General features: G+C 41.4%; 1 protein-coding gene across 1 annotated transcript; it reads left to right on the top strand.

The window, feature by feature from the left end:
* The first annotated feature begins 17,357 nt into the window (after window positions 1-17,357).
* On the top strand, window positions 17,358-19,455 carry tcima (transcriptional and immune response regulator a). Its single transcript, XM_068023426.1, has one exon. The coding sequence runs from the start codon at window positions 17,415-17,417 to the stop codon at window positions 17,730-17,732; it is 318 nt and encodes a 105-aa protein (XP_067879527.1). The 5' UTR covers window positions 17,358-17,414; the 3' UTR covers window positions 17,733-19,455.
* Window positions 19,456-19,670: the final 215 nt, after the last annotated feature.

The raw sequence follows: 19,670 nt of genomic DNA, 5'->3' as shown, positions 1-19,670 counted from the left end.
AACTGTGATTCAGTGTTTCCTCTTTTGTGATGGTGACCAGCGATCAGACCAATGGCAGTGCTAATCTCAAAAGGCTTATTTGACATATGCCAGACTGCTCTGAGAAAGTGCCCACTTTTGATCGATACCCTTTCAAAATGAATGTATGGTATTGAGAGTGCTTATCGCTGCAATTACAGTTTCATAGGTTTTTTATTGTGTTATGCTTCTGCCTTGAGATCATCGAACAGACTCTAGTGAATTGGTACGAGTACCATGTGACAGTCAGACATTACAATTATGGAAGATAAGCAGAAAGACTGTTCTCATGGTAAAAATAATATACTTGTTGCCTGTTGTGGAGTGATCTGCAGCTTATACCATTCCACCCTGTTCACTAAGAAACTCATTTGGTTGCAGTAGAGTGTGTAATATGGTTGGTTAAAATAAGGGTAACACATTGGCATTGTGAGAGTTAAAACTGTAATCTTTCAGTTTTCTGTTTATTTGTGCCTGTTATGTTTTGGTAGAATGCATGTGCATAAAGGGAATGAGATAGGTTGTTTAAGGAATTTCTTATTCAGATGTTTTCGGGAAGTAGTTTCCGACGATCTCATCATAATTGCTATGAGTAGTTAGTTCCATTAAATCTGTATATATGTTCCTCCTCCACATGTCCCATAAGTTTGTAATTATAGTAATACAGATTTATTTTTGGGATTTCAAGCTATCCAACTGATTTTTGGATTGCAGTGATCTCAGATTGGTTTCAGATTAAGAAATAACTTCGCCCAGTTCATCAAATGGCCAAAGGATTTTTTATTTGTTGTCAAGCAATCATACTGTAAGATCAGATATTATCTTTAAGGGTGATTTTTGGAATCAGCATAACCCATAGGGAAGTTGAAATTATGAGAGGAGGTTTGCTCGCAGTCCGTGCAGGTTTGAAGAATGAGCATCCGACTTCTCATACTGAATTCTGTCTGATTCCGTTTTCCTGAAGGCCTTTTTGCCAGCAAGAACTAGGTCTAGTTTTGGGCCCATAGTACGTTGTTTGAACAGAGGAAATGGGTAAATCAACACATTGGGGGACCCTGCGGATTGAAAGGCTTGGTTTAGAAAACCGGAACTATTTTTTGCTACCGTGCGCCATTACATCAGAAGGAAGCACCACACAGCAATGGAGTGATGATACAGTGAGACCCATGTCACCACCAGCATTAATATGGAACACACTATCAGGATGTTGAAACAAAAATTCCACTGTTTGAGCCATTTAGAAAAGGTTTTGGTATATAGCCGAAGCAAGGCAATCAAGTTTATCACCCTGTGCTGCATGAGTCACAATTTCACAATCTGAAGGTATGTTGGTATTCCAGTGGTAGATGATGGCCAGGGACTTGATGTCCTCTGGAAAAGGAAGAGGAGCTTGCCTACTTTGTAGGTTTTGGGTTAGGCTTTTGTTGGAAATTTCCACAACTGGAAATCTCACCAGTACTTGTTTGTTGACAAAGCCTCATAAAAAATCCATGAGTTCTGATCAAATACTGAGCTTCGAGATTCACTCAGAATTCTGGCATGTTCACAATAATGCAAGATAGTGTTGTTAAGTACAGATTAATCCTGGTTTTACGGTTTCGCACTGTTGCCCTAGAGAATTTATTCTTGGGCAAGTTGATCGGCTACAACACCACAGGTTGGTTGTAGTTCAAACCGATTAAAAATGGAAAATGTTATACAAGCTTCCCGGATTAACAACGCCAAATTCAAGTTAAGTGCCAGAACATTATGAAAAAGAACAGATGTGTTTCAGAAAATAATTTTTGAATGAAACATCAGGAAGAAAACATTGTAATGTGAAACTTTCCAAAACAGTACAAAAATAGAAGTTAAACTTGGCATAATCTCCCAGACTGCAGAATAAGAGAAACAAAAAAGAACACATCAATAGCTTGTACTCAGAAATCTGATTGTGATTTGCGAGAAGCGAAAAAGAAGCTCTAGCGGGCGTTAAAAAGTGGAGGAAGAAGAAATGCAGAAAAGTCCATTTTTCTGAAAGATGCAGTGTCGAGACACATCAATTCAAACAGAACCTCTTTTCATTGCTTTCTGGGATAGAGAAAGGCGGGCTCTGCATATATTTACTGAAATACATGCACAGGACACTATTTACAAGTCTCATTATTCAAGCAATTATTTTTCTTTTTTCCTTTTTGCTCTTCAAGATATGTTATCTGTTGGAGAATAGAACAAGCAAACCTAGGTCAATTATGTCATTATAGCACAATTATATTGTATATAGCTTTTTCTACTCTGCCTCAACCCGTATATATTTGCATTCCCACATGCGCTCTATCCGTGAAATTATCAATTTAATGTTGATGAAGATTTTGGGTCAGTTTTATGCATTGGGCCTGTGCCCACTATGGATTGGATTGACATAATTCAAGTTAGTTTATCATCTGTAGTACTGTTGCACTGTTTCTGTCAGTCTGTCTAGGATTTGAACCGAATTGCAGAAGTTAAAGGCCAGTTGACTGCTCAGTCCTCCAAATTATGTTAACCCCCTCCTCCAGACTTCTGACTGGCAATCAACTGATTGAGTATCTTCCTGTTGTTATCAGGAGAACCAACATGGCCAGCTCTGAGAGAAGCTGAAGAAAGTCTGTAACATGGTCAGCATTAGTAATACTAGCTATTTATTCTATATTTATTTAATTAATTGAATTTAAATTTCCCAAATGCCAGACCTCTGGATTACTGATCCAGTAACATTATCACTATGCTACCCAATACAGGAGCATGGATTAAATTATAATCTTGTAATCCACTGTAATTTACTTCATACTTTTAAATATGCCTATTTTTTTTCAAATAAAGTAATATCCCAGGTTTTTAGCTGACTTGTGACTGAAACATCTCAAACTTGGAATAAAAATTCTCCTTTGATTTTGCTCTCTCAACTGTAATCAGAGCTGTCAACATTAGGCAAATCCCATCATTATGTGTAACAGAGAAACCTTGGGCCCAGAGATGACAGAACAGTTTTCCAAACTACTACACCATTCTTTCCCCCCATTTAAGTCATTTATACAAAAGTGTTTGTTCTGGTTGCTCACAACAAACTGAGAAGTTCATGAAGAAGAAATTAGATAATGTAGATTCCATATAAACTGTTCAAATTGCCAAACATCATGTGAGGCCATTGAATGCCCTTGGACGTGCCTTATCCCATGTTTATCATATTGAGCAAGCCTTCTTTTAGGATTGCATAAACAATAATTATTCTTGACCAGTGGCAAGATATGTTGTCACTGATAGGTATCTATGAACTTTTCATCAGATTTATTTTTTTAGGAATCAAGCCAAGAGTAAGAATGGCTTGTAGCCATAAATTCTACAGGACCATAAAATTTGAGAAGACAGGGGGCTAAATTGGATAGCCCATGAAAAAGGCGTGGGGATTGCGATGCACAATTGACATTCGATGTAATGCAGGCAGCGCACCATCAAGATGTTAAGGGGAGCAGATAGGGTAAATAGAAAGGAACTATTTCTGCTGGTTGTGGAGTTTTGAACTAGCATAGTCTAAAAATTAGAGCCAGAACTTTCAGGCGTGAAATTAGGAAACTCTTGTACACAAATAGTGGTAGAAGTTTGTAAAATCTCAACTGCAAATGGCAATTGATGCGAGATCAATTGTTTATTTTACATCTGTAATTGATAGATTTTTGTTAACCAGGGGATATAGGGCAAAGGACGGGATATGGAGTTTTGTCACAGATCGGTCATGATCTCATTCAATAGAGGAACAAGTTCAAGGAGCTAAATTACCTATTCATGTTCTTAAGTTTCTGTCTTCATACTGCCTGCTCTCTGGCATGATCTCTGCATGCAGGCAGTGTGAACCACGCTGTTGAGTGGCTGCATGTATCAGCAGGATGCCAAAATAAATACTTGTTAACATTAATTAAAGTTAGCCTACATTGCTTAAATTCCCCCTTTCCCACACCACAACTGTACCCTTGTATCTTTTTCATTTCAGATGCCCAAGTGGTGCAACCTGGTCAGGCAGTGGAGGAACACTAAGTGAGAGTGATGACAAAGACACAGTGTTGTCACTTGATTTCACACTTTCAGCCACCAGCTCAGATATTGAAACTGCACATATCTGAGAGGATAGATTAGAGAGGCAGGATCTACTTTTGGTCAGACACAAGCTGTCAGGACTGGGGGAAAGAATAACGCAAGTGCCAGTTCATGGAAGGGCGAAGCTGCACATGAGTTATGCTGCGCAGGATTCAGATGATGACTTATGCTAGGTTACAGAAGAAGGCTGATTAATGTACACGATGAAATGCTTGGTGCAACAGGAAGCCTGCCAGTAAGGCAGTGTTCATTGTCAACGAGCATCGAGGAGTCCAGCACCAACTTGGCACGGAACTTGGGGTCCATCCTTTCCAGCATGGAAGTGGTGGCCAATTCTATCTAACACACTTGTGGACCCAACCAATGAGCAATAATCGGCTTCCATTGAAGCATAGGCAGCTTCCCCCAAAAGTCTATGTGCTGCAGTTGAAGATCAGGCTGAGATCATGCAAAGTCAGATTGCTACCATCATGGCTGTGGATAACAGTGTACAAAGGTGCTTGCAGGATATCACAGCAGTCCAGCAATCTGCCCTCCAACAGCTCCAGTCCCTGGATGTTAGTGAGCATTGTCTGGGCTAGGTGTGCCTTTGTCATGTCTGATTCTAATGCTGAGACTGATGACGAGTGATCCATCCTGTTTTATTCATATTATGCCATTTTGCAGCTGTTTGAGACAAATGAGTGGCTGGCTAAGCCATTTAAGAGGGCAGTTAAGAGTCAACCACATTGCTGTGGGTCTGGAGTCACATACAGGCGAGACTGGGTAAGGAGAGCAGGTTTGCTTCCCTCAATGGACAAAAGTGAACCAGTTGGATTTTCACAACAAACCAATAGCTTCATGTTCACCTTTTTATTCCAGACTTTTTATTTAACTGACTGAATTCACAAATTGCTATGTGGGACTTGAACTCGCGTCTTTAGATTGTTAGCCCAGGATTACAAATCCAGTAACATAACCAATACGCTTCTGATTCCTGTGGAATATTCAGTGACGTTTCACATCAACACGACGTGCTGATCAAGTAACATTTTTTTGTATTTTTGTAAAGCTTGGTCAATAATAGTAAATATTTTACAGAGACATTTAGTTATTGATTTCATGTTTTTTATTCTTCCATGGGATATGGGCATCGTTGGCAAGGCCAGCATTTATTGTCCATTCCTAATTGCCCTTGAGAAGGTGACAATGAGGAGCCTTCTTGAACCACCTTGTGGTGTAGGTACTCCCACAGTGCTGTTAAGGAGGGTTATTCACCCTCCATGCATGCTAAAACTACCACGAATAATAGATTGATAAATTTTACTGCATTTAACATCACAATTTAACTGTGATGAGTTAAAAAGGCACAAAATAACTACAAACTATAATGTAAAATAGGAGTTGAAATTTTAGATGCACATGTTATATGTGCAGTCCAAGGACACAGTTTTTAAAAGTGATTGTTGCATTCAGATAGTAAGGATTTTGCCAGCAATAATCTTAGGCTACTCTGGGCTGCTTTTTGTGTGTTGCAAGAATCAAGGAGACAACAACTTGTATTTATATAATGCCTTTAGCCTTGTAAAACATTCCAAGGTGCTTAACAGGAGTGTGATCAAACAAAAGTTGACACTGAGCCAAGGAGGAGGCACATAATTTAGTTTAGTTTCGAGATACAGCACTGAAACAGGCCCTTCGGCCCACCGAGTCTGTGCCGACCATCAACCACCCATTTATACTAATCCTACACTAATCCCATATTCCTACCACATCCCCACCTGTCCCTATATATTTCCCTGCCACCTACCTATACTAGAGGCAATTTATAATGGCCAATTAACCTATCAACCTGCAAGTCTTTGGCATGTGGGAGGAAACCGGAGCACCCAGAGGAAACCCACGCAGACACAGGGAGAACTTGCAAACTCCACACAGGCAGTACCCAGAATCGAACCCGGGTCCCTGGAGCTGTGAGGCTGCGGTGCTAACCACTGCGCCACAGGTGAATTAAATCTTGGTCAAAGAGATAGGTTTTAAGGAATCTTTTGAAGGTTGAGAGAGAGAGAGAGAGAGACAGACAGAGCTTAGGTCCTAAGCAGTGAAGCACGGCTGCTCGTGGTGGAATAAATAAATCGGGGATGCACAACAGGCCTGAATTGGAGGAGTATAGAAATCTTGGTGGATTGTTGGGCTGGAGGAGGTTATAAAGGTAGGGAGGGGCAAGGCTATGGAGGAATTTGAAAACAAGGATGAGAATTTTTACAATCGAACAATGTTAGAAAATGTTTGGCAGAGAGATTGGCCCCAATTTTAACTCTCTGCATGAGTGGTTTTGAATGGGTTAAAATCTGGCCCATTGTTTCCCAAGCAAGAACTTCTTAATCTATTTGGAAATAACAACTTACATTTATATAGTGCCTTTGATTGGGACAAACATCCCAAGGCACTTCACAGAAGAATAATCAGATATATGCCAAGCTGCAGGAGATATTTGAAGGTGTAGCCAAAAACTTAATCAAAGTGTTGTGTTTTGAGACGGGTTTAAATGAGGAAAGGAAGGTGGAGAGGCAGAGAGGTTCAAGAAGGAAATCCACAGTGGGACCTATAGACTGAAGACACCAGTGATTGATCTGAGAGAAGTGGGGAGGTTGTGCAACATGCCAAAGTTGGCAAATGCACAAGGGGAAAAAAATAACATGTTTTAAGTCAATTTTGTCAGATATATATTAGTTTGAAGATTCTCATGTATTTTGTATTTAACCTTTTATAACAGTCTCCTACTTGGGCCAGGATACTTGAAAGACCTTGGCAGCCCAATATTTACTTTTAAAACTGAAGCAATTACCTTATCTCAACTCCACAAAGCATTTCCTCTCTTGACTGCAACTAGGGGTTTCATAGTTACTGCCCAGTTTGTAGTCTCTCTGACCAAAATATGTTGAATTCTTCTGAGTGCTGAATATTGGTGAGACTTTCAGAATCTGCAGTCTTTATTTCACAGCATATCTTTTAAAACAATTTTCTGTAAACATGCAAACTATAAACCAAACCTTTCCACAGTTAATAGTTTCACTATTCCTCATCACCATACTTGCCAACAATTGAGACTTAATTGAGACAATCCAAATTGATGCAAATCAGTCTTTTAAAGAAAATTCTGTATGGTTAGTTGAAGCATCTACAAACCTTTGAAACTCATTTTTTAATTGTTTTAATGTTGGCAAAAAGGCAAAACATGAGAGGAGTTTGGGCATGAGTGAGCATCTTGATTTAAGTACGTGCCACATATTGCCCTTTCTGATTGGCATATGTTCCACTGGAGTTTCATTCAGATCTTGTGGAAGGAATTGTGAGGAATAAGAGGTCTGCTTGCTTTTGTACCGCAAGATCTTTCGGTCTTTACTAGGAAGCCCAAAAAAAACTTAGCCTCCAGATTACAATGTGTGATTCCTTGGGGTCATTGTAGTTGTAAGTTCTTCAAGGAGTTGTAGCACATCTCAGCCTCTTAGCTTCTGCGAGACGATTTTAAGACTTAATTCCTTCGTTGCTGAAACTGCTATGGCAGGAGTCTGAGAGGAAACATCTTGAATAGGGACAGGAGGCAGGAAGAACATTCTTTGAGACTGAATTTAATGAGTAATTACAAGCATCGAGGCTATGACTATCCGCCATCAGTTTTGTTGGGTTGGTCATATAGTTCGGATGTCTGCCACCTGGCTCCCTAAGCAGGTCTTCTTCTCCCAGCCCAGGCAGGGCAGACGCACCAGAGGAGGACAGAAGAAGTGCTTCAAGGATGTGCTGAAAGCACATCGCCCTGAACTGAACCAAATGGAGGCAACGTCTGTGGGAAGGATCCCAGCATTTTGAGAGGAAAAGCGAGAACGGCAAAAAGAACAAGCCATGACCCAAACTAATAATAGACAACCAGAGTTCCCACTTGAGAATAAATGCCCTATTGCCATAAAGTCTGTAGATTCCACATTGGTCTCATCAACCATCTTCAAACTCACAGAAGGCAATCATCCTGGCCTGCTAGGGATAGCCAATAATAATATCGGCTGTTCTATTTAATGAATGTATTCTATTTACTGGAGCGGGTGGCATTTTCTTTTTATTTATTTATGGAATGTGGGTGCCGTTGGCAAAGCCAGCATCTGCTGCCCATCCCTAATTTCCCTTGAGAAGGTGGTGATGAGCTGCATGCAGCCCGTGTGGTGCAGGTATTCCCACAGTGCTGTATGGTTGTGAGTTCTAGGATTTTGACCCAACAATGATAAAGTAACAGTGATATATTTCCAAATCAGGATGGTGTGTGATTTGGAGGGGAAATTGTGCCTTGAAGATGGTGAACAAACTTTGGGGAGTCAGGAGATGAGTCACTCACAACCAGGCTCTGACCTGCTCTTATAGCCACACTATTGATATGGCTGATTCAGTTAAGTTTCTGGTCAATGGTGACCACTGCACCCCCCCCCACCACCCACCCCTTGCAGGATGTTTATGTTGGCTTATTCAGCAATAGTAATGCGTTGAATGTCAAATGGAGGTGGTTGGACTCTTTTTTGGAGATGGTCATTTCTTGGCACTTGTGTGGCTCACTTGGGAAAACATTAGACTCAAATTTCTTTTGGATAAAGTTTTGAGTTACGATTGTGTATATATCTGAATCCCATCTTGTGTGCCTGTTTGTATATATCTATATTATAGTGGATCGTTTTATAGAACCCTCCTGATTTTCATTTTCATTCCATTGATTATGGGCGGTACAGTGGCGCAGTGGTTAGCACTGCAGCCTCACAGCTCCAGTGACCCGGGTTCAATTCTGGGTACTGCCTGTGTGGAGTTTGCAAGTTCTCCCTGTGTTTGCGTGGGTTTCCTCCGGGTGCTCCGGTTTCCTCCCACATGCCAAAGACTTGCAGGTTGGTAGGTAAATTGGCCATTATAAATTGTCCCTAGTTTAGGTAGTTGGTAGGGAAATATAGGGACAGGTTGGGATGTGGTAGGGCTATGGGATTAATGTAGGATTAGTATAAATGGGTGGTTGATGGTCGGCACAGACTCGGTGGGCCGAAGGGCCTGTTTCAGTGCTGTATCTCTAAACTAAACTAAATGTTGATTTCAATTGGTGCTGACTTCACAATCTTAAAGTGTTGCTCTGAATTTTGTGCTCAAGTCCTGGAGTAGGGACTTGATCCCACAACTTTCTGACTCAGAAGTGAGAGTGTTATCTACTGAGCCTGTCTGACACTGTGGGTGTTCTGTGGGAAGATAAAAGTGTTGGGATAAAATCTTAATGATATCTTGCAAATGGGTTATACTACATTGGGACAGCTAACATCTGAAGCCCTTCAATCTTTTTCTTTCCACTCGGCCTGGCTATTTATCATAGAGTGAATGCACCTGGTGTTTGAGCATAATGTCTCACAAAATCAGCCGCAGCAAAATCATGCCTAAGCTGCTTTTAAAATCTATAGAATATTTTCTTTTCAGTCTGAAGTAGACAATATTTCCCCAAGAGTAATCGGTTAAGTATAATTCACTTCATAAAAAGAGAACTGCTGGTAAAATCCAGTACAACTCAAGCGTGGTCATGAAGGTACTCACAGGTCTCTTATGGGGTGGGTTGTTGTCCTGAACACAATAAATGCAGTCATCGAAACTTAGATAAAATTTGTACTTGACCAAAACCTTTACCCTGAGAAACAAAGACCTCTTAGTTTGATGTAAGGAAAGAATCATGCACAACGTTAGGCAGCAGGGTAAATTTCTGCGTATCATATGTTCCACAATTCAAACTTTTGGATGGATTATCTTTTTTGAATTTTTAATTGAACAGACTTAATTAGTAACATTTGTGTATTGATGACCATAATATTATGCGTATTTGTGTGTGGATAGCTGGATAGAATACCTTGCAGGTTGATTAATAGTGTGACAATATGCCAATAATAAACACTAGACACAAAATGTTTTTTACTTTATAAGAACAGTACTGTGGGAGCCTCTTCACACAATTCAAGACCACTTTCTGAAGGGCAATTAAGGGTGGACAGTAAATACTGGCCTTGCCAGGGACGTCCACATCCTGTAAATGGATTGGATAAAGGTTATTACATCCAAGATATGGCTGCAAGAAGCACCGCACCACTCTTGGGTGTAGCAGCATTTGTTCTCAGCCTCCATATAAAATGCCCTGAAGGTGAAGTAGTTCTGGTCATTGCAGCCTCTCAGCTGTTTCCTTGTATTGAACTCCAAAGTCCACTATTGTTTTACAATATGAAAGGAAGGCGATACACAGGCGTTTGTGTCATCCAGATTTCCTTTTAAGGCGCCTCCTTTTAAAATTGACCCAAGTTCATAAAAATAGCTCATATAATGATTGCACACTGGAGTTGTATTATTTAAGCTTAGTTTTGCAACTGTTACTAGGAGCAGAGGTATTGGAAAAATGTAATTATTTAGCATTTTGTTCTTTTATGGAGAAATTTTAGCCACACTGGCAAGTTTCTACACTGGCTTTGTTCCCAAACAGTTTGCTTTGAAGATTCAGTCCATTTTGTATATTTAAGGTTAAAAATAAAACCCACTTAAAGTCTTAAATGGTTGGAAGAATTTGCAGTGTAGCACATAGAGGGACTTGTGCACATCTCCCACGAACTTAATTCAGTTTTCAGTTTTGTTTTCATACATACTTTCAAAAGACATTGGCTAGATTTGACTAATAATGTTCTCACTTGATGCATGTTTCTCTGTTTAAATGTCTTGCTTATTTAAGGAATTTTTTTAATTTCCAAAATATACTTTATTCATAAAAATCTGTAAAAAAATTACATTACCAGTTTCAAACAGCACCAAGTCAAAAAATACAAACAGTGCAAAAGTTTCCTTCAATACAATCATGAGTTGCCTCACAACCCTTCCATTTCACATTTGTCATGCCAATTACATTTTTACATTTTACAGCAAATGAAAATTTTCCCGATACAGTTCGAGGGGTTTCCCATGGATCCAGCCCCTCAGTTCAGCTTGGTGGGGGGACCTTACACTGTGGTCTTTCCCCATTGAGCCTTTGCTGCGGCTGCCCCAGGCTTTAGTGCGTCACTCAGCACGTAGTCCTGGACCTTGGAATGTGCCAGTCTGCAACATTCGGTGGTGGACAACTCTTTGCGCTGGAAGACCAGCAAGTTTCGGGCAAACCAAAGGGCGTCTTTCACCGAATTGATAGTCCTCCAGCAGCAGTTGATGTTTGTCTCGGTGTGCGTCCCTGGGAACAGCCCGTAGAGCACAGACTCCTGTGTTACAGAGCTGCTTGGGATGAACCTCGACAAAAACCACTGCATCTCGTTCCACACCTGCTTTGCAAAGACACATTCCAGAAGGAGGTGGGCGACCGTCTCTTCCCCACCACAGCCACCGCGGGGGCATTGTGCGGAGGGGGCGAGACTTCAGGTGTGCATGAAGGATCTGACGGGGAGGGCCCTTCTCACCACCAGCCAAGCTACGTCTTGATGCTTGTTTGAAAGTTCTGGTGATGAGGCATTCCGCCAAATGACTTTGACGGTCTGCTCGGGGAACCATCCGACAGGATCCACCGTCTCCTTTTCCCGTAGGGCCTTGAGGACATTCCGTGCAGACCACTGCCTGATGGACCGGTGGTCAAAGGTGTTTTCCCGCAGAAACTGCTCCACGAAGGATAGGTGGTACGGCACGGCCCAGCCCAACTGCATGGAGCGTTCCGCGGCAATGTGACCAAGCCCATCCTTCGCAACACCGGGGACAGATAGAACCTCAGCACGTAGTGACACTTGGAGTTTGCGTACTGGAGGTCTACACACAGCTTGATGCAGCCGCACACGAAGGTGGTCATCAGGATGAGGGCCACGTTGGGTACATTTTTCCCGCCCTTGTCCAGAGATTTGAACATCGTGTCCCTCCGGACCTGGTCCATTTTATATCCCCAGATGAAGCGGAAAATGGCTCGGGTGACCGCCACAGCGCAGGAGTGGGGTATGGGCCAGACCTGCGCCACGTACAGCAACAACGTGAGCGCCTCGAACCTGACGACCAGGTTCTTACCCACAATGGAGAGAGATCGCTGCCCCCACATGCCCAACTTTAAGGAATATTACACCAGAGGACAATAACAGCACATTTCAAAATGACTGTATGCCTTGTCCTTTAAATCCACTGACACTCTTACCTCCATTTTATGGTCAGAGAGGTATGCAATTCAGGTTGTTTCTATTTATCCCCTCCCAACAGGTTAAGAAAACAAGTAGCTGACCCCTGAAGCCAGAAGGTCCCAAGTTCAATCCCTGGTTTGTGCTTTGCAAGTTGATATCAAATCGGGCAGCAGTTAGAATGGTACAGTTGGCCTCGTGTTAAGGAGGAGGAAATCAATTAAAGGTTCTAGTTCTTGATCACCATCTAGTGATTCCTACTGGCAGTACATCCTGTGTATAAAAGATTCAATTCATGTGTAATGATCAGTAATGTGGAGATGGTCAGGCAGAAATGGAAGGGGACAAAAAAATAATGGAAAGCAAGTGAACGAGGAGGTACTGTGAATTTTCACAGTGTCCTTTTACCAGCCCAGACTGAAATGCAATGTAAGCATCCTCTGAGTGTGCAAGGATCCTATTTGAAAGTTTGGACAATGCCATCCCATTTTCTGCATGTAAGCTCACCATACAACACTAGCCCAAATTTGGCACTGAACTGGCAACCTTACCAGAAAAGGTCTAAGATTAGCTAATGTTGGAAATGGATATTTCAGCATTAAATTGTGTTACTCTAAGGCTTGGCTTAAAGCATTTTACTTGGACAGTGCAGGGGATTCATTCTGCAGCAGGCGATACCAGATCTGTATTTTCTTTGAAAATAAAAGCAAAATACCGCAGATGCAGGAAATCTGAAATAAAAACAGAAAGTGCTGGAAATGCTCAGCACGTCAGGCAGCATTTGTGGAGAGAGCAACAGAGTTAACATTTCAGTTCTGTGACCTTTTATCAGAACTGGCAAAGGTTAGAAAAGAATTAGGTTTTAAGCAAGTGAAGTGGGTGGTAAGGGGAGTGGGGGGAGGTTAGTGGGGACAAGAACAAAAGGGAAGGTGTGTGATAGGGCAGAGGACAGGAGAGATTAAATAACAAAGCTGTCCTGGGACAAAGGCAAAGAGTGTATTAATGCTTGTGGTAAAAGACAAAGCATTAGTTCAGATCGAGTGTTAATCGCGGAATAATGTCTCTGTCTACATGCAAAACAGGCATTTTCTTAGAGCTGGAAAGCACGCCCAGGTCAGTTTTCCTGTGTTGACATGGTGTGTTTGAAGTGGAAAATAATTAATTACACACTGTTAATATCCCTGAGCATAAAAATGCACTAAATTTATTACTCATCTTAATATTATGAAATAATGTGATTTAAAATATTTGGTTGGAAGCTTTGCTGTACTTTTTAATACCTGAAGATAAACTTTCCCTTCTGACTATTTTGTGGCAAAAAAAATTGGTGTGACTATGGTTGCCATTTTATGCTCTGTATGACTTTTCTGCTAAGCTTAGCAAATGGAGGCATTTCATTTTCATGACTGTTGGACTTATCCCACTTGCAGATCTCTGAACAATGGAAATATTAAAAATGTGTATCGTTATAATGTCAAAAAGTACAAAATAGTGTATACGATTTGTTAACATTAAAAAAGTTAATTTGAACAGAATGTAAGATGGCCCAGATTTAGATTCAATTCACTTCTGAAAGGAATTAACTGCACTGTTCAGAATTATTCAGTTGGCCTCCAATTATGCAGCTAATGACTGGCTCTCAATTCTGCCCACCCATAATGTACTAGGTTTCTTCAGCACACATACGTGGGCTGGTTAATTGTGGAAATAATTTCTGTATTCTCAGTTAATAACGCAGTTGGCTTTGTGATGTCCTCCACGGTATTTATCTCAACTTTTTAACCAAACTAAATGGACAGTCATCCTGAGAAATACAGGAAGTATGATAAACTGATTTTTGTTTAAACATTGGAATGTTTTTATTACTCCCATGCAGCCTGAGACTGTGGCTTGCCAGCAGAATGAATATCATACTTCATGGAAAAGTGTTGAGTAACCTCGACCACCTGCATTTTGTTACTAGGTGGCACTTTCCTTCAGCATAGGCTGTGGTGATGATTAATATCATGTAAAAATATGATGTATTCATCCACTGGCCATCAATAAGTAATTTAAAGAGATTTCACAGAGGGGTAAGGGACAGCATTATCAGTCCTATTTACTGATTCGCCTCATTCATGGAAACAGATACTATGACTAATGCTGTTTTTTATCCCCAATTTTCTCCTAATAAAATACTGTCCTGTGATGGTATATAGTTGCACAGATGCCAACAGCCCACTGATACCTTGCAGAAGTGGGTAATTTTTAAATGAGTCTAGGCACTGAGTATTGGAAGGCTCTTCATTCATGAAGGGGTATAGCAGCCACATCAATCCTCACCTGGTGTCCACACATGTACACTTTCCAGTAGAGATTAGTGAACAGCACAGCACCAAAAATCAAATAGAAACTAGGCAAATACAGTTAAGTGCACTGTACAGAAGCTTCCCTGGGAAAGGTGGTTATGGGCATTGGCAACTGATGTGAAGCCTTGCCAATAGAGCTAAGCTTCTAAAATTAAAAACAAATGCCGTTGGTCCACTTTGCCACCATTCTTATTTTAACAAGTACAAGATCAGCTGTTTTCAATCATTTAAAAACTTGCAGGTGAACAGTGCTCATTGCATTTGTTTGATTGTTCATGTATGCAGCTCTGTGTTCTCCAAGTTCGCAATTATATGGCCTGGCGTGGCAACAGGAATCCTTGCTTGCATTGTTACATCATGTATACAGCACAAAAACAGGCCATTCGCCTCAAGTGGTCTCTGGCAGAGTTGATGCTCCATATGAGCCTCCTCTTTTTGTGAAAGTTGAACTGATGCTGTGCTCTTTAATTCAGCATAAAAGTAGCACTAATTTCTTCTTTATATGCCACTCTTTGAAACAAATTTAAATTATTCTTTTCATTTGACTGTTACAGATAAAAGGATGCCTTTTTAAAGAATACAAGAAGATTACAAAAAGAGGTACATTGGTATAAAGTAGCATAGAGGCTATGTTACTGGACTAGTAACCCAGACACCTTAGTACATTAGTTCAAACCCCACGATGGCAGTTGGAGAATTTAAAATCAATTAATTCAATAAACCTGGAATTAAAAAGTTAGTATTATTAATGGTGACCATGAAACTGCTAGATTGTTGTAAAAATCCATCTGGTTCAGTAATGCCCTTTAGGAAGGGAAATCTGCCATCCTTACCCAGTCTGGCCTACATGTGGCTGCAGACCCACAGCAATGTTGTTGACTCTGAACTGCTCCCCAAATGGCCTAGGAAGCCACTCAGTTGTATTCAAGAGAACAACTCAGCACCACCTTCTTAAGGACAATTTGGGATGGGCAATAAATGCCAATCATGTGAATGAATAAAAAAAACAAATGTCATAGATGAAAAAAGGTCCATTGAAATCCATTTCGAGTATCTTCATTCTCCAATCCTTTTCATCACCACTTAAAACCTGCTAACAAAATTACAAACTCATGCATTTTTGAAATGTTGAATTTGTGAGTTCATAATTTTATTAATGGGAATGAAAATAAGCCTGTTAACATTTATAAATGTTAAAAAGGTTGTTAATACAGTGGTAGATTGTGAATTATGTTTTGAAACTACTGTGACAAGAAGAGAGAAAGGGCAAATTAGCTTCTTGTCAATTGTGTGCTCGAGAAACAGGCATGTTTTATGTGTGAGAACGGTTCCGATTGTACAATGAACTTGCAGATTCCATCCCTTATCTGTGAAACTATTACATCCACAGCAGACAGTGATAAACCACATCACATGAAAACAAGGCAGAAAAAAATTATACGGTAAAACATTGTACTATGAGCAGTAAGCAAAAAATCGAAATGAAAATGATGCACTTTTTTCAGCACTTCAAACCTCAAGGTTTTCATTTTAAATATATCTGGAATGCTTTGTGTTGCTGAGGGAGACTTATGTTTGCATTGTGGCCACAGGGAATCTTTATGAGCTCCTTTGATGTTGACCTTGGACATTGCAACATAGTCAATCAGGGCTGCACAGTGAGGAGCAACCAGGGTTCATAGCATTGGTTATTTAATATTCAATACTGGGATGCTACAGTAAATACATCTTCATGGAGAATAAGAAATTCATTGTGTGAAGGCAAACAGCAAATAAACCTTTTATGATCATGCAAATACATTGAGGTTCTTGCATTTTAACCAAGTTTCTAATGTGGTAGATAAATACAGTTACAAATATATCTGTGGCACTAAATAGCAGTAATAAATGCAGTATTTTTTTGAACTTGTGTCAGATATGTAGTATATTGCTTCAATAAATCTGCTGCATTGCTGTGATGGCGAAACATCTGTCACATTTAGGCTGTTGTAAACATTAGTTTAAGCTCCAGTTGCTGCACCATGACTAAGCAAGACCATGACATAACTACTGGGTTTCATATTTAGAAAAATAATCATGCTTGCATTCTTCCCATTTCCAGTACTGGACAAGGCGTTTCAAATCGAAGGAGAAACGTACAGAAAAGATTGAGAAGGGGGAATTTTAGCCAGCCATACACAGAAATGACTCTCAATGTGAGAGCCATGCAGAGGCAGCAAGCAATAAAAGAGGGAGGCAAACACAGAGCCTGAGAGGAGCAGGCTGACATTGTTTTATACCCGCTTGCTGGTAAAGCCACGGCAATGGACTTGTGCAGACCTATCATTACTTCGTTAATGGAGTTAGAGGCTTGTTCACTGGGGTTTAATTATCCGCGAGGTCTGCTTCTGAAACTTCTTTCGACTCTCACCTCTAAAAGAAATGTTAATTCTGAAAATATTCTTTATAAGTAAAACAGTGTACATTTAAATAAAAAAACTTGCTGAAAATATCTGCGCTGTGAAAACAAACTCCGACTTTTGTCAAAAAATAATCTCCAATGCAAGTCTGAGCGGTTTTAAATTTAGCTGCTGGACGTCTATTTGCGAGGGTGGAGATTTCAGGGCGCCAGGACTGTGTTGAGGTCATTCCTCCAGACTCCTCTGGGGTCCCTCCTTGTGTCTCGGATCGCCTATAAATATCAAGATCTGACAGGCTGAGCATTAGAATTAGCACAGAACTTGCAGTTCTTGCAGTCGTTGGAAAGAAGCGGAGGAGATCTAGATTTAACAGCATCATGGCCACAACCCTGGAGACCGAGTCCTATTCGCACCGAGTCAGCCCTTTGGTCTATGGGCAGCGCTTCGACACTGACCTTCGCAAGAGAGCGGCGTCCAACATCTTCGAGACTGTCAACCAGTCGGCGCTCCAGCGCCTATTCGAGCGATCTGGAGACAAGAAAGCAGAGGAGAGAGCGCGGATCATCTCCACAAACCAAGACAGTGAGGAGATTACCCGAGCTCTGGTCTCACTCAAACTCAGGAAAAGAATGAAACTCATGCAGCTGTTCCGCATAGGCAGGAAATCTATGAAGATCCTCTCAAGTTCCAGATAGAGATGAACAAGGACTTCAAACTCCAACAAAAAGACTTTACACATTTCATTGAAAGAAAGACTTGCAGGACTTGTCAAAGCGCTTTGCAGCCAATGGAGTTCTGCCGAAACTGTTATCATCTACGGTTACACTGAAAGAACTTCTGAAAGGTTCTGATCACTCATTTGATTTAATGAAGGATGATGCACATTGCCCTTTCCTATCCTGAGTGGCGTGAAACCGGGCTGTGTTCTCGCACCCACACTTTTTGGGATTTTCTTCTCCCTGCTGCTCTCACATGCGTTCAAGTCCTCTGAAGAAGGAAATTTCCTCCACACAAGATCAGGGGGCATCTTGTTCAACCTTGCCCGTCTAAGAGCTAAGTCCAAAGTCCTCATCAGGGAACTGCTCTTTGCTGACGATGCTGCTTTAACATCTCACACTGAAGAGTGCCTGCAGAGTCTCATCGACAGGTTTGCGGCTGCAAGCAATGAATTTGGCCTAACCATCAGCCTCAAGAAAACGAACATCATGGGGCAGGACGTCAGAAATGCTCCATCCATCAATATTGGCGACCACGCTCTGGAAGTGGTTCAAGAGTTCACCTACCTAGGCTCAACTATCACCAGTAGCCTGTCGCTAGATGCAGAAATCAACAAGCGCATGGGAAAGGCTTCCACTGCTATGTCCAGACTGGTCAGGAGAGTGTGGGAAAATGGCGCACTGACACGTAACACAAAAGTCCGAGTGTATCAGGCCTGTGTCCTCAGTACCTTGCTCAATGGCAGCGAGGCCTGGACAACGTATGTCAGCCAAGAGCGACGTCTCAATTCATTCCATCTTCGCTGCCTCCGGAGAATACTTGGCATCAGGTGGCAGGACCGTATCTCCAACACAGAAGTCCTCGAGGCGGCCAACATCCCCAGCTTGTACACACGACTGAGTCAGCGGCGCTTGAGATGGCTTGGCCATGTGAGCCGCATGGAAGATGGCAGGATCCCCAAAGACACATTGTACAGCGAGCTCGCCACTGGTATCAGATCCATCGGCCGTCCATGTCTCCGCTTTAAAGACGTCTGCAAACGCGACATGAAATCCTGTGACATTGATCACAAGTCGTGGGAGTCAGTTGCCAGCGTTCGCCAGAGCTGGCGGGCAGCCATAAAGACAGGGCTAAAGTGTGGCGAGTCGAAGAGACTTAGTAGTTGGCAGGAAAAAAGACACAGGCGCAAGGGGAGAGCCAACTGTGTAACAGCCCCGACAAACAAATTTCTCTGCAGCACCTGTGGAAGAGCCTGTCACTCTAGAATTGGCCTTTATAGCCACTCCAGGCGCTGCTTCACAAACCACTGACCACCTCCAGGCGCTTATCCATTGTCTCTCGAGATAAGGAAGCCAAAGAAGATACACATTTGTTTTAAAATGCGCAAACTTTGCGAATTGCATCTTACAGGTGCGTGAATTGCATGACTTTTTGTACTCTGCAGCCCGGTCAAGGGCTCTTTCACAGATCCCAAACATTTTGATGCTCATGTTAAAATCAGGAGGACAAAAGCTGTAACTCTAAGGAGGAGGCCAGTGAGTAGGAAGGGGCTGGTCGCTGACCTGACAACTTTTAAAGGATTTTGGAAAAACTCAAGATGAAACATTGCGTATTTATTGATGGAACGTTGCTGCGGCTGCTCCAGAGCCATTTTTGTGAACAATGCTTTAGATTTTAATGTTTAATAAATGTTGACAAATATATTTGTTAGTCGTTTCTTGAGTCACTTTATTATGATCACTGTTTACTCCCATTGCACCTATCAAAATGCCAAGATCGTCTTTACGTTGACAAGAATAGGTTGACAGCAAAGTAAGTTATGCCAAGGGCTTGTCTGAATTTTAGAGGTTTTCTTTGATTTCTGATGATTAGATGGTCATAAACTAATTGACGGTCCGTTGAGGGGCCTTAAAGAG

The sequence above is a fragment of the Heterodontus francisci genome, chromosome 47, assembly GCF_036365525.1.
Source record: "Heterodontus francisci isolate sHetFra1 chromosome 47, sHetFra1.hap1, whole genome shotgun sequence".
NCBI classification, from domain to species: Eukaryota; Metazoa; Chordata; class Chondrichthyes; order Heterodontiformes; family Heterodontidae; genus Heterodontus; species Heterodontus francisci.
This window is presented reverse-complemented; position numbering and strand designations above follow the sequence as displayed.

Excerpts from the sequence above, each read along its gene's own strand:
- tcima (XM_068023426.1), top strand. The coding sequence starts at position 17,415 with ATGGCCACAACCCTGGAGACCGAGTCCTATTCGCACCGAGTCAGCCCT.